General features: G+C 36.6%; 1 protein-coding gene and 1 long non-coding RNA gene across 2 annotated transcripts in view; both read right to left on the bottom strand.

Annotated features, from left to right (window-relative positions):
* LOC134299017 (uncharacterized) overlaps positions 1–15,374 on the bottom strand; it is a 252,780-nt gene that overhangs the window by 24,662 nt on the left and 212,744 nt on the right. The window lies entirely within an intron of this gene.
* The window catches only part of ice1 (interactor of little elongation complex ELL subunit 1), a 38,715-nt gene that overhangs the window by 20,642 nt on the left and 2,699 nt on the right, over positions 1–15,374 (bottom strand). The window contains exons 2-9 of the mRNA XM_062980807.1: positions 13,386–13,444; positions 12,412–12,447; positions 10,090–10,107; positions 9,603–9,714; positions 5,946–6,022; positions 4,561–4,598; positions 1,293–1,375; positions 56–104 (exon numbers count right to left, since the gene is read on the bottom strand). Of these exons, the coding sequence (XP_062836877.1) occupies positions 56–104; positions 1,293–1,375; positions 4,561–4,598; positions 5,946–6,022; positions 9,603–9,714; positions 10,090–10,107; positions 12,412–12,447; positions 13,386–13,444 (472 nt within the window). The remainder of the gene's footprint in view (positions 1–55; positions 105–1,292; positions 1,376–4,560; positions 4,599–5,945; positions 6,023–9,602; positions 9,715–10,089; positions 10,108–12,411; positions 12,448–13,385; positions 13,445–15,374) is intronic.

Raw genomic sequence — 15,374 nt, forward strand, 5'->3', positions numbered from 1 at the left:
TTAAAAGTAAAACCAAAATTGAAAAACCAAAAGTGACAACAAAAAGGAGTGTTACCTGTCTTGCGTTTCTTTCTGGTTGCACCAGCAAAGCCACTGATCTTTTCCTATTAATGTGAATGGAGAAAAGAGCTAATTACAATTCACAACATGAAAAACAGGAGTGTTTCATTACCTTCTAAATTACCTCTTAAACTTTCCAATAAGCCTGATTTAAAACTGAATAAATAAATAAATTTGAGGATACTTCCTCATCCACAAAAAGGGTTAGCTGTCTATTTCCACATATAGGCTGCCCTGGCAGGCACAGACATATCCATGGTACTCTGGCACCCAAGGAAACTACATTACCTACTCCTGCTTTAAGTAACATGGACATTAGAATAGTCTAAATATTACTATTGTACTCAACATCATTATTTTGTCCTTCAGTCACAGTATTATTTTCTGCAAATGATGCTTTTGCTGCCATGCTACAGGACCACAAAGCCAACAAACCAAGTCAACCTGGTCGCAAAAATGATGTTTATAAACAGGCCTCCATCTATAATAAGTCGTTCATCAATAGATCTTCCAGTATAATGCATTGTAAGGGGGGAGAGAAGGAGTTTAGTCCACTGATGACTCAATCTCCTGGAAATTATGGGGATGCTGTGAGAGGAAGCAAGTACAGCTGGAAGCAAGGGGGAACATACCCGATTTAGAATTCACAACACACTTCTGATACATAAATAAAGACAGTCTCTGAGTTACAAACATCCGACTTAGAAACAACTCATAGTTAAGAATGGGGGCCAGACAATAGGAAATGAGAGTAATCTACCCCTAGGAAGGGAAATTCATTCCTGGAAGAGTTTTCATGGGGGAAAGGGGTCTCCATTGAAACTATCCTTGTTTCCACAATAAGACGTTTTTTTCAACATTCAGTTTTCACAAAGACAGAAAGTGAGAGGAAATTTTCTTAACAGGGGCCCAGACAGGAAAACAAACACCACAGGGTGTTCAGCCTTCCCTATGCTATCCAAAAATATATAAATTTTTGCCTGGAGTTAGACTTTAAAATGTACCTGTTCCGACTTACATTCAATTAATAACAAACCTAGAGAACCTATCTTGTTCATAACTTGGGGAGCTGCCTGTCTGTCGGGGAAAAACCCCACTAGACAAATTAAGGGAACTTGCTGCCAACACTGAGCTCTCCAATTTTCAGTGTTAACAGGTAAAGCATACAGAATAATAACATTCAAGAAAGTATCTTCTTTTAACCACAATAAAACAATGATTACATTAACTACCTGTGCTTTTTTCAGTTGCTTCGCAAGAACTTTCTTCTCTGTTTTCAACTGCTTGAATTCCTGGATGTGTTTTGCTGCAGCCTCTTCATTTAAAGGAAAAAGCAATCAAAATTTGTTAAACTCATTTAGCTTGCCTTCCAATCAACATAAAACTGGTCAACAAATGAAGAATGCACTTGCATAGTAATGACTTTCCTTTCTGGTTTATCCAACTCTTAGTGCTTTGCAAGGCTCGCAGCCCACAGCTCTGTACTACCCTGTATTTCACTAAGATTTCATCACACTGGAAGCGTGCGGCTTGGATATGACAGTGTTCCCTTGAAATTGGACACAGCAGCTACAAAACATTTTTTGCAAATGTACCTATGCCTTAGAATCTAAAAAACTGCTACAAAATCAGAACAAATACCTTACTAAAAGCTATTACAAGTAATCTATTTTTAAGTAAGACTTTCATTCCTCAAAGTTTCTTAGTGAACTATAAAATAGAAATATCCTCTTTAAAATATCTGAATTATAGAAACATAAAACAGAATCCTTTCTACTTAGAAGTCAATGTCATTACATTCAATGAGGCTTACTCTACCTGACTAAGTGAAGAGTGTAGATTTCATTGTTTAGTCTTTGCTGATTTGTACTCCAGCAAAGATATTTTTGGAACAATTTTAAAACTTTCTAATTGAATTTTTAAAATATCATAATCAAATATTATTTACTGCAAATATATCTGTGTGAAAACAGAACTTGAGAATGTATTCTCAGGCTCTATGAAAGAAGCCTAATGGTAGTGATAAATGTCTTACAACACTTTACAATATCACTGAAGGATAACAAGGAAAGAGAATATACCATTTCATAATGTTCCTGATAGGAAAAGGGATAGGGAAAGCAGGTTTTTCAAAATGCTGAAGTGGAGGGCTTTCTTGAAATATGTATTCAATGGGAATGGCTACACTTCCTGTTCTTATAAAGGCCTCTCTTGGGCCTAATATGGCCCAGGAAAGTCCCCAAATAAGGTGAAAATGTCCCCTATGCATTTAAGAAGAGTAGTGAGACAGCAGGAGTGGTATGGCTCACCAAAGTCTCCTGGGAGGCTAATTTTCCATAGTTGCCCATCATTATCCTAAGTGATGTTATTTTTTCCTGTCTTACATTTCTTTCCACAATAATTTCAAAGGGGAAAATCTGTGTTTAGTAACTATGTTGCAATAAGGGGCAAACTACTTACCAGCCCTGACAGCATGTACAGTATCTCACTGGGGAAATTAATGCCCCCCCCCCTTTTGCACTTAAAAGACAACTAAAGGTTTTTAAAATGGTGGACATTTCTGACATCACCCTTCCATGTAGACAAATGAAGATCAGAATTTGTAGAGAAGATATGAAAATAGGCTTTTGGGTTTTTTTTAATATGATTTTCTCATCAAGACTGGACGTTCTGTTTAGGTACTGAGAAGAGGATGGGCCTTACTGCTATATGGGGAAAGAAGAGAGAAATCAGGGATGAACAAAGATCTTCCACTTTTCATTTTCTGACTTTCCAGTCTCTCATATTTGACAAACCACTAGTCAATGCAACAAGGCCATAATCTAATATTCGTTTGCATTTTAAGAGAAAGACAAAAATCCTGGGAAGAGTGGAGTATACAAAGATAGATGGAGAGGGATCATCACAGGTAAGTTTACAGGTCACCAATGTTTTGAGTGTGCATGCGCACAACTCTTTTTGACCCATAGATGCCTAAAGGTGAATAATTGCAATTATTTCAATGGGATTTAGCAGAGGACATGATAGCAAATGTAGATTCTGGGTTACAAAGTGATGCTTACATACTTTATACTGACACAAAACCATGGACAATTGAAGGCAAAAATGAAAAACCAATGCCACTCCAGGTGTTGTCAGAATGCAGCTCCCATCATTCCTTAAAACTGGCTGCACAGTCTACAGCTGATGAAGATTACAATCCTTCATCATCTAGAGCAGTGGTTTCCAACCTTTGGTCCTCCAGCTGTTTTGGACTTCAACTCCCAGAACTCGTAGCCAGTTTACCAGCTGTTAGGAATTGTGGGAGCTGAAGTCCAAAATACCTGGAGGACCAGTTTGAGAACCACTGCCCTAGAGAGAAATTATCCTTGATATCAGGGCAACTGCAAGTAGCAAGCTAGGAAGAGCTGGTCTTTTCCCATGCACTATTGCAGCTTCACCAGTGACCAGAAGGACAAGAGATGTATGACTGCTTCATTCATGCTTCAGCTTGTATAGCTGGTTGTGACTGTAGCAAGAAAAGTTAGGGCGGTGAAACTACGGTAGCTTCCCTACTTTGGTTGCATATGTCAAATTAAAGAAGGATCGTGAGGAATACAAGATTCTACTTTTATTATTATTGCCTAATAATGAAACTGATGAAAAAAGTAGAAACTTGTATTCCTCACAATCCTTCTTTAATTTAACATAAAATGCTTTCAGCGACTTAAAAGAAATTGCAAGTGATCGATGCCTTGACTAATTATAATCTCATAGAAACTACCCAAAAATTACTCCATTATGTACCATTAGTGCTTTTTTAAACGTTTTAAGGATTATAATTTAGTTGATTTCTACCTGTCTAGAGGCTTTTTCCTTCAACACAAAAAAGCAGGACATGTTTCAAAGCCCTAAAATTTAAGAAGGATTTTTATAAGTAGTGCTAAGGCTAGCCCTTAGCTTCCAATAAATCACATTTGAATGTGGTTTCTATGATATATGAGACATTGGCAGGCACCACTGTTACAATTCTATGAAGACTTTTGATTTGCAGGTGCCCCAAAGATTATATGTATCTGCTCAACACAAGAAACTGGGTCATTTTTCTCCCCACATCTCACTGATAATCTAGTTATTTGCCAAGGAAAATTGCAAGACAAGCCATATCACTTTATAACTGGTGATATAAAGAAAGTAATTCTCACCCTAGGCTCCTTTGGTATGCTTGCAAATAAGTGTCACGTCACAGGCAACAGAGGTGCCTTATTGCAAGCTGTGAATTGTCACTAACACATGAAATTGCATAAAACATATTTTCCTACATTGTAGTTTCATGGGGAGGCAGTAAAGGAGAGGGAATATAGGTTGCAGGAAGACTGCTAATTATGTCTTAGTACATAACTTTTTAGGCCACAAAAGTAGGATATAAATATTGTTGTAAATAAAGGGGTTCTTTCAGAAAAATGAGTGATCTAGCTGAGTTATAAACCAGTTTCAAAAATATAAACTGGATGCAATTACCTTCAAGCTTCTTCACTTTGGTATCTAGTTTCCTCCTCCTGGAAATGATAACAGAGCAAAGAAGAAGTGCAGATAGTTATGATATCCATATTATAGCACTCTATTTATCTGTAGCTGCAAAGGGCTCTGAATGGATGGTTCCCCTACCATCAGACATTCCCTTCTCACCACAGCAAAGACCTCTCAATATATACTACTTGCCAAGATTAGAAATGATCTCAATAGGCAACATGGGAAAAATATGAGTGTGTCTTTGTATAAAAGAAGATTAAGGACCTTAGCACACAACTTCCTTTTATGTGGCCAGTTAAATCAGAGCTAGCACATTAGTATGTTTGCAAGCTATACTTGATTGACTGAGTGAATGTATCTACACTCAAATATGCTGGAATGTGCCTGGCATTTTCTGTTTAACGGTATAAAATGTATGACAATATTGAAGCTATAAAGGCACTATTTTCATTTCCCTTATCTAGGGGTGGAGAGTGAATAAAACTAAAATGAATTGTGGTTTAACAAACCAGAATAATCTACTTTATGGAATGTGGTTTCGTAGATTTCACCCAACAGTTACAAACAAGAACATGAATCTACTTTGCAGATTGAACAGAGTATGATACATGATTTTAGGTAGCACCAAGTCAGTGGTCTGCAATTCTCTCTATATAGTTTGTCTGTAAATTCAAAACCTTGCTTGTATAAAAATAATTTTTTTACATTTTTAAAATTTTATATGTGTACCAAACAACTTTATACATAAATTAAATTATTAATGTAGGAGTGTATGTTTCCAAAGCATGTTTTAAAATAAGTGTAGGCTTGAAATGAAAAACATAGTACAGTAGAGTCTCAATTATCCAACATAAACAGGCCAGCAGAACGTTAAGTGAATTATGTTGGATAATAAGGAGGGATTAAGGAAAAGCCTATTAAGCATCAAATGACATTATGATTTTAAAAATTAAGCACCCAAACATCATGTTTGACAGAAAAAGTAGTTTAGTACACAGCATTGTTATGTAGTAATTACTGTATTTACGAATTTAGCACCAAAACATCACAATGTATTGAAAAGATTGACTACAAAAACATTGGCTACTAAAAGGCAGACTGCATTGGATAATCCAGAATGTTGGATAAGCAAATGTTGGATAAGTGAGACTCTACTGTACTCAAATATCAAATTATTAAATATACAATTTTCCCCCACCAAAGTTTCAAAACGTTCTGAAATGTTACACTTCTACTTGCTTCTTTTTTTAAAATGTGAGGACACATTACCTAAAAGGATCAAATAATGCTTTTTGATTTTTTTAATGGGTTAAGTAGGACAATTAAAAATGATAAAATTTACTAGCCATCTCCTTTACACTGGAAAGACTCACGTAATGTCACTTTTGTCCATTTCTTCTTTCAGCCGAACATATTCTAGATGAGTCTCCTGGTAAATCTTGAGTGAACTCTTGATAAAGAAAATAATAGCAATAAGAACCAATAAAACAAATAGCAATTTACTTCTCAAGATCTGTAAATCTCATCTTTATTCAAATCATCATCATCATCATCATCATCATCATCATCATCACCACCACACCCTACTCTTTTTTCACAATTCAGAACAATGTTATAAGATGAAAGATTGGTACTTACTATGAAGTACCAATCCTTTACTATTGGTACTTACTCTTGGATGGCAGAAGCAATCCATTCACCCATGGATTATTCCTTGTATGACAACCATCAATGCTAGAGTTCAAAGTCCTTTTTCTGTTTTGACCAATGCCTCTACGTCCTTCAGTCATAGTTTCATTAAGAAGTCGTACCTATCCCCCTTATCCTCTATTGTTATTTGGCCACCACATATGGGAGTGGTGGATTGCTCCTTTTGCCATCCAAAAATGAACCTTCTTGGTAAGTATCCATCTTTCATTCTATGGGTGGCACAGAGGAGCAAGTCACTCACTTACGATATTTACCCAGACCCTCAACTCCTTAGGTGAGTGTGGTTACCCTAAATCTACCTTACTGTCCGTAACATTATTTTTGCTAATCTATACTCATCAATTTTATAATATTCATACAATTAGCTTCAGCTAACTCACACTGGGATGTTGCATTAAACCTTGATGTAATGATTCTGGTCTGTCTGGGAAACATCATGGCTTCTTCATTGACATCTTCATCAGTAATGTAACCCATATTAAAATGGTGCTATTGCTATATTATGTGAGAAAGGAAAGCTAATATCAAGATATTCAGTATTTACCTCTGAGGCCAAAATCCAGTGTTAGACCACCAAACAGCAACTATCATGATAGAAATGTATTCCTCTACACCAGTGGTTCTCAAACTGGGGCCCCCAGATGTTTTTGGCTTACAACTCCCAGAAATCCCAGCCAGTTTACCAGCTGTTAGGATTTCTGGGAGTTGAAGGCCCAAAACATCTGGGGAACCCATCTTCAGCTTCCCGTGTCACTCAAAATCTTGCTCCAGAGGATTTTCCAAGCCCTTAGAAGGAGGTTTTGAGGGCATATTTCTGGTGAAGTGGTGATGGTCAGCAAAGTAACAGTGTTAAATTCTGCTAAGGACCAGAGACAGGTTGTGTGCGTATGTATCTTTCTTCCTACTGCGTTGTGACCCTCTGAGCACAAACCCTCATTTTTATGACTCAAGAATTGCAAACTAAAGATAAGTCTTTAACACACATACAAATACATCTTTTAAAATCATGTTCCATTTTTCCATATATCACAGATTACTCATGATTAGAAATATTGTTTGATTTTTAAACTATTGTTTTCAACTCTATTAACACATTATTTTTCGCACAGAAGAATAATTACTCTGTAAGTAGTTCTCCTATAACTACAGTAGAGTTCCGGTTATCCGACTTCCGCTTATCCGATACACCTTATTATCCAATGCACCTGTGTCTTGCCCCTCCCGATGGATGCCCGGCACTTGTAGGCAGCAATGCACAGGGGCCTCTCCAAGCTGGCTGCTTGCCGGGAGGGACCGCGCGTGGCTGCCTAGAAAAACAGCTGTTCTTCTATGCAGCAACGGGGCTCTTAAGCCAAGCATTGGACTTGGTTTCTATGGGGCTGTTAGGCCCAGTGCTAACCAGGAGGGAAAACTCTCTTCCCTTCCTGCCAAGCATTGGTCTTGGTTTCTATGGGGCTATTAAGCCCGTTGCTAGCCTGAGGGAAAACTCCCCTTCCTGCCAAGCATTGGGCTTGGTTTCTATGGGGCCGTTAAGCCTGGTGCTAGCCAGGAGGGAAAACTCTATTCCCTTCCTGCCAAGCATCAGGCTTGGTTTCCTGATAACCGGAACTCTACTGTCCCTTCACCTATTTCAAAACAGGTTTTCTTACTTTTAATAGTACTAAAATACTGGTGGATATTTGCTCTATAGTGAAACAGCAAGACAAATAAGAGACAAGGTAACAAAAGAAGGGTGAAGCAAGCACTTTTAAAATTAATCTGTTACAATGTGTACATCTGTTACAAAAGGTTTTCAAGGATAATTCTCTTTGCACCTTTTATTGCAATCAAAGACTGTAAAGACCCAGGTTTTTCACTTTTTTAATTTTTAAAAGATATACCTCTAGCTACACATTTGAGGTGACGTATTCTATTCTTCATCTGGAAAGCATCTGAAGCTACAAAAGAGTTGATCTGCTTGTTGAAAATCCCAATTCTTGCTCACAACCTCTTCAGATAGCTAGAGCATTGTGGAATATTCCCTGTGTTGGAGAACTTCAACCACTTTAAAGAAGAATAGCTGATTGAGATTAGAGGACTGGGAGGAAGAAGCATGAGGTGAAGGGATCTATAGGCTGGAAAGAAGTTTAAAATCTGACTGGCTCTTTTGAAAGGAGACCTTTGATCTCTGGACATATTCCAGCTTGTCAATATCTCTCTTAAATGTGGTGCCCAGATTTGGACACAATATTCCAGGTGAGGTCTGACCAAAGCTGAATGGAGGAGCACCACGACTTTCCTAGATCTAGACACTATATTCATTTTGATACACTATTGGCTCATGTTTAACTTGTTGTCCACCAAGACTCCAAGATTTTTTTTCACATGGACTGTTGTCGAGTCCTATTGTCTGTGCATTTCACTTTTTCTGCCTAAGTGTAGCGTTCTACACTTGTCCTTGTTGAAATTCATTTTGTCAGTTTTGGTCCAGCTCTCTAATCTGTTAAGGTCATTGTGAATTCTGATCCTGTCTTCTAGAATATTAACTACTCCTCCCAATTTGGTGTCATCTGCAAACTTGATAAGCACATCTATAAACCTTCATCCAAGCCTTTAATAAAGATATTGAACAACACTGGACCCAGAACCCTGAGCTTTCTCTACTCACAATGGTTCTAGGATGAATCATTGTGAGCACCCTTTGGGTTCAGTCACTCAGCCAATTACAAATCCATCTAACAAGACAGGAGAGTGAAAGGAGAGGATTGGAAGGCAGAAGAGTGGCTTGAGAGATTGGTGGACTAGAAAGAGGGGTCAACATCTGGATGGTGCTGTCGATATGACAATAGATTTGCAGAAGAGGACTGTAAGGAAACAGAATGAGGTGAGGAAAGCAATTGGCTGGAAAAGGGTTTAAAATCTCGTAGGTTCTTTTGGAAAGAGAAGAGAGTGAGAGGAAAGAACTGGGGAGAAAGAGGCATAGAGTGAGATTAATGGGCTGGAAAGGGGTTTAAAATCTGGCTGGCACTGTTGAAAGGACAGGAGATTGTGAAATGAGGATATGGAAGATGAGGCATCAGGCAAGGTGACTGAATGAGAGGAGGAGCTATTTAAGCTATTGTTGCACTATTGAGTGCTTTCTGTGAGCTAACCCGAGTCCTTTGGGGAGATGGTGGCAGGGTACAAATAAAGATTATTATTATTATTATTATTATTATTATTAAGCAACAGCTGCATTAATTTTAAAGTCTATTTATAAGCTCTACATACACAATTCCAGTCTATGCAATTCAGACAACTGACAGCCTTAAGAAATAATTTTGTTTACAAAAGGAAGTTACCTTTTTCTCTTCCAGTTCTGCTTTTACAGAGCCCAACTCTTCTTCACATTTCTCTAGAGGTGATATTTTCTGGAACATTTGTTCCACTTGGTTATGAAGAGTATTGTTTTCCCTGAAATGGACATTACAGACTAACATTATAGAAATTGAGTTAAACGTATGTCTAAACACAAGTCTTGACCTCAACTAAGATAACTATAAATATATCAAAATCTTCTGTACATTTCTTAATGCAACTGATCATGTGGCATATACACACACACAAATCTGAATAATGACAACAGAGCATCCTACACTCAAACATTTCCTTAAAAGCTACCCTAAATTTTTAAACTGGCTCCTTTATCTTGGGAAGGATACAAAGCATGCTAAAGCCAATAGTTGTCATTAATTATTACAGTTATTTATTATTAACAGTAAGAAATAGTGTACTGGTAACTGGTGACTCTGAGCAGGGAACAATTACAGTAATGTAATGAGTTCTTACCTTTTAGCAGCATCAAGCTGTGAGGTGTGGTTAATGAAAACTTGATATGAAAGTGTTATTGCTGTGCTTTATCAAACATATTAGATAAATAAGAAAAATGCAACTTAATTTGTATCTGTATCAAAGCAATCTTTATATTGGGAAGAACATTTGCAAGAAGAGCAAATCCACACTGAAGGCAAAATTAACATGAAAACATTGAACTGCCATATTGAACAACAAGCAGAAAAAATTCCCTTCACCATGATATGTGGCTTTAAAAATATTAAAGGATTTTTTCCTAACAAGAAATAAGAACAAATGCATTTCAAATGACAAGTAAATGTAGAGAGAGAACATAGATAGGGAAACAACAGATTGGTTCTTTCAATTTGCATTAACTAAAATGGAACAGAAAACAAATTAGTTTATGCTTTAGTCATGTGATCTGGATGCTCACCAGGTTGGAAGGGAGAATCAAGATGCAAAGTATTTTTCCAGAAGTCTGAGGGTTGGAGCTACTGCAGGATTTTTTTTGACACAGTAAGTAAAAAGTGATCTATAAAATGTGTTGTCATTTGGTGTGCATCAGAGGTCTTTAAACCATAAGTAATTTTTTCTAATAGCTAAATGACACAGACTCTTTCCCAGCAATTATCTGGATTAAGATCCCCTGATTTCCAACATTTTGTTATTTCTGCTTGAGCTGCTGCAAGGAAGCAAGCAAACAGCCTCCTGTGTTTTGACCAACTATTGCTATTAATGTAAATGAAAAGTAACAAAAGTGTGGACAGGGGGAGATGGTTTGTTGTGTTATATGTGAGGTCTAATTGCAAATTACTAAGTCCCTAAATCCTTGTAACACTTCCAACATCTTGACAGAAACAGTTTTTAAAAAAATCATTAGATAACTGGAGTCAAATACCATATGTGCACACAGGCAGTCCCAGAGATACAATATCCAACTTACAAATGACTCCTAGTTAAGAATGAGAGTGAGACAACAGGAAGTGAGAGAAATCTACACCTCGGAAGGAAAATTCACTCCTGAAAGAGTTATTATCATGAGGAGGAGGTGTATCTACTGAAGCTTTATCACCAATCCTTGTTTCCATAACAAGCCAGATTTAATCTAAGAGAGTGAACACCTAGGGATTGTCTCAGATCTCAATTAGCTTGAACACACACATAAATGGCTATATTTCATTTTACTACTGCTAACTGATCAAATTCCTTCTGCACTGCTGTTTGCACATATGTTAAAGGGTAATATGATTTAAACATATATCCAAATATCTGGCCCACTAAGCAGGTACTTTGCATCTCAATACAAGCATACTGTTATTATGAGTGTATATACTGTACTATATTCAAAAGCCTTGAAATATATCTGAATGAACATGATAACAACTTTGTAAGGTAATGCCTTCTATTTAGCTCAAAAGAGAGGCTAGGATTGAATTAGGGATTTACTAACTCTCTTAAATCAGTACAGTGTCTTTTGGATACAAGTACGAAGTGCTTTTATTATCCCAATAACAACATTTAGTAGCAATTCAAGGATTGCTTGCAAAGGATGGTCTATCTGGTCTTTTCTCTAATAACCTTTCACCTGTAGGTGAAGACACTTTTTACTCACATTTATTGTGTGTCTTATAAGCACAATCAGAAAACTGATGAAATAAATAGAATATAGTTCAATAATTCTATTAAATATCTTCTCTTTTTTTAGAAGTCTGTCAATTACTTCATTTTTAGAACTACTAGTTTCCATGAAAAAATGTGTAGAAATGAGGCTACAAACCAAATGCACAACAGTGTCATTTAGAATGAATATACAGTATATGTAAAATACATATGAGCCTAACCTTCTTCTAGTATGCATGTACTTCCTTCCCAGCAGTATGTGTTCTATATAATCATATGAAGCATCAACCATTGAGGTTTTAGTAGGGCGACGGAAGATGGGGTCAAAGTGCTTCAGCATCCTCATTTACAGAAGCTCCTCTGCAACAATGACCCTTTAGTACTGGACACAAAAATCATTTCTATTGCCATGGAAACAGAGTGTCTGCTTTCTGCCAAAGTTCCCTTGGCTGCTGTTCCCTCTCTATGTGCCACTATCTGATGCAACTCTGGGTAACTTAAGCTCTGGCAGATTACAGCATCATGATTTCTGAAGTCACAAAGTTGTTACCTTTTCAAGAAACTGTATAGTGTGTGTGGTACAGAGAAATGTCTATTACATATTATAAAATTCTCACACTTAAAAAGCCATCTTTAGATTTTTAATAACAGTATACTGATCAATTACTTTCCTGAGAAAATATTTGGAAAAGGATATCATTGCACTTTTGTTGGTATTCTGTTAGCAAATGGCTGTAAGAGAGTGAGAAGAAAAAGGATTAGGTGCTGGTTCACACATACATGAAAGAATTAAGGATCTGGAGATGAATGCTAAGTCTGAAGCGGGATGCATTAACTGCTGTTTTGCCCTGTTCATGCTGAATATGGTTGATATATTTTCAAGACCGCCGACCAAAGACATGTTGTCTTGTCATGTACCTTCAAGCCATTTCTGATTTATGGCAAACATAGGGGACCCTATCATATGATTTTCATGGTAGGATTGGTTGAAAGGGAATTTGTTCTCCCCCAAATCTGAGAAACCGATTTACCCCATGTCAACCAATAAGAATCCATGGCCAAGTGGAGATTCAAACCCTGGTCTACGGAGTCCTAGGCCCTAGCCAGCCATTCTACCAGGCTGGCCTTCTCCAAAATCAGGTACTTTGCATAAACTAACTAACCTGTCAATTCTCACACATCATTTCATACACAGCTATGCCACAAAAAGGGATACATTGCTATTACTGTACTCTTTTTTCTTAATATTTTGCAATTCTTTGTTTTTCCCCACTTGCAGAATCCTACTGAGTGGCCAAAAAAGGTGTAGTTTTATAGTGAAAGGTTTGCCTGCAGAGCTAGACTGCACCAGGCTGGCTATGTGTGCAGTAGATGTTTTAAACCCCACCAAGCCTGAAAGAGTTCAAAGTAGCTAAAGTGCCCATAAGGCTTTGAGTACATGTATATGAGCCATGAAAAGAGGCAAGAAAGAAATAAAACCTCTGAGGATGCCTGCCATAGCTGTGGGTGAAACATTAGGAGAGAATACTTCTGGAACATGGCCATACAGCCCAAAAAACACACAGCAACACCAAGAAATATTATTATTATTATTATTATTATTATTATTATTATTATTACATGTGACTATCAATCTATTAGTGCAAGAAAAAGAATGAAAAGATACTTACTCTGTATCTATTATCTTTTGCTTTAAAGCAATTAAGGCAGCTACATATTCATTTAAATTCTGCAAGAAAGAAGGTAGTGTTAAAGTAAGGAAATTCAATACTTGTCCCTCTCCCTTTGAATACATGTTGAACAAAGGGTATGTCTGAGTAACATTTAATCTGATATGGTCAGCAAAAGAAATAAAAATAAAAAGCAATACAGACAAGGTGAAACAGGTATCAAGAGATTACACCAAAAAGCAATAGACTAAACTTATAAATGAATAATATTTAGACGTGCCTGCAAATAATTTAGGCTGGAGAACATGTTGATTCAAAGTGTACAGAATATAACTATGGGTTGCACATTATCAGTGTATAGCCAGACCGTGTGGCTCAGAACAAGCTAACCCAGGCAATAGAGCTCCAAATACTCCATACTTAAGCAATAAAATCCCATAAATCAGGAGGTGTAGATTTAGACATATCTTAAGCAGACAAACTAAGCAAAAAAAAATGTAAACAGTTTCATAGCAGTTGACTAGATTGGGTTGTATAACCAACACATATCCTTTCTTTTGATAGAGTACTAACTTTGTTAAATCTTTAAACATCATTTGTAAACCTCTGCATCCCAACAGCGAAATTTATTCAAGTACTTTGAGGTTTACTTTCTTTCTTATTTTTAATTACCTTAAATATATTGTATTTCTTCAATTGTAAGATGGCGATTGTAAGATGCATCCTAATTTCAGTACCACCACCACTACCAAAAAATACATAAGATACACCTGTGATGCCATTTTTAGGTGTTATGTAAAATAAAAGTGTGTCTTAGAATTGATGAAATATAGCATATAGGAGGACAAGTCTACACTATTCTTCCAGATTGTTATTAATTGACCCAGCTATTATTTGAACAGAATAACTAACCAACCCAAAAAAGTGTGTTCATGAGATGCCAGAGGCAAAACTTTCACATCATCCAGTTACTTGAAACATAATACCTTCAGAGAGTGTTGTTGGGCTACCAATTCTAAACAGCGCAGACAATGGATATTTGGGGATTGTAATCTTACAAAATCTGGATGGGCACAACATGAGATTGTGTAAATGATACTGTGTTACCCAAATAAAATTTTAATGCACATAAACATGAAACACTTTCTATTATACACAGTTTAGCGTGCCTCTCATCCATTGTTCAAACTTAAGACATGAATAAAAAATAAAGTGTCCAGATTCAAAGGAGGAGAGAGATCCTGCACACTGAACAGTTGGGTAGGTGAGGGGATTCCAACTTGTTGAGCAGTACCAACTTGTCCTATCTTACAATTCATAAAGCAATCACTGCCAGAGGACTATCCACTGCATTTTCTGTGGAGGAGTGAAGCACTTACATCAAGTTATTGAGAAGATGAGAAGCCTTTGATAGATCAGAGAAAGACAACTGCAGATGACTAAGTAGTTGCTATTGATTGAAAGTTGTGACAATTATTAAATAAACCCAAGAAATGAAGAAAGAGTGGGCATAGCAAGGGTACCTACACTGTAGAATTAATGCAGTTTGACTTTCTTACAGTGACACTAGAGGCACTTCAAGTGGCCAGCTTCTGGTCAAAAGACATTTAGTATAAACTTTGCTTGTGTTTTTAAAATACATGACAAGTGTATCCTCAATTCACTTCTGACATGATAAAAAATAAATAAAGAATTATATATTATATTGTATTATTGTTAGTATTATATTGTATTACATTATAATATTATTAATAATATTATACACAATGTATTATAGTATTAGCATAGCACAATATTAGTATTATATATTACTATATTGTACTATACTACTGAACTGCAATATTGTTAGTAATATTACATGTAATACATAACATACAATTATTATATTATCATATATTATTATACTGCACTAGGAGCCGCGGTGGCGCAATGGGTTAAACTCTTCTGCTCTTTGATTGTAGGTGAACTATAAATCCCAGCAACTACAAC

This window comes from Anolis carolinensis, chromosome 4 (assembly GCF_035594765.1).
Source record: "Anolis carolinensis isolate JA03-04 chromosome 4, rAnoCar3.1.pri, whole genome shotgun sequence".
NCBI lineage: Eukaryota > Metazoa > Chordata > Lepidosauria > Squamata > Dactyloidae > Anolis > Anolis carolinensis.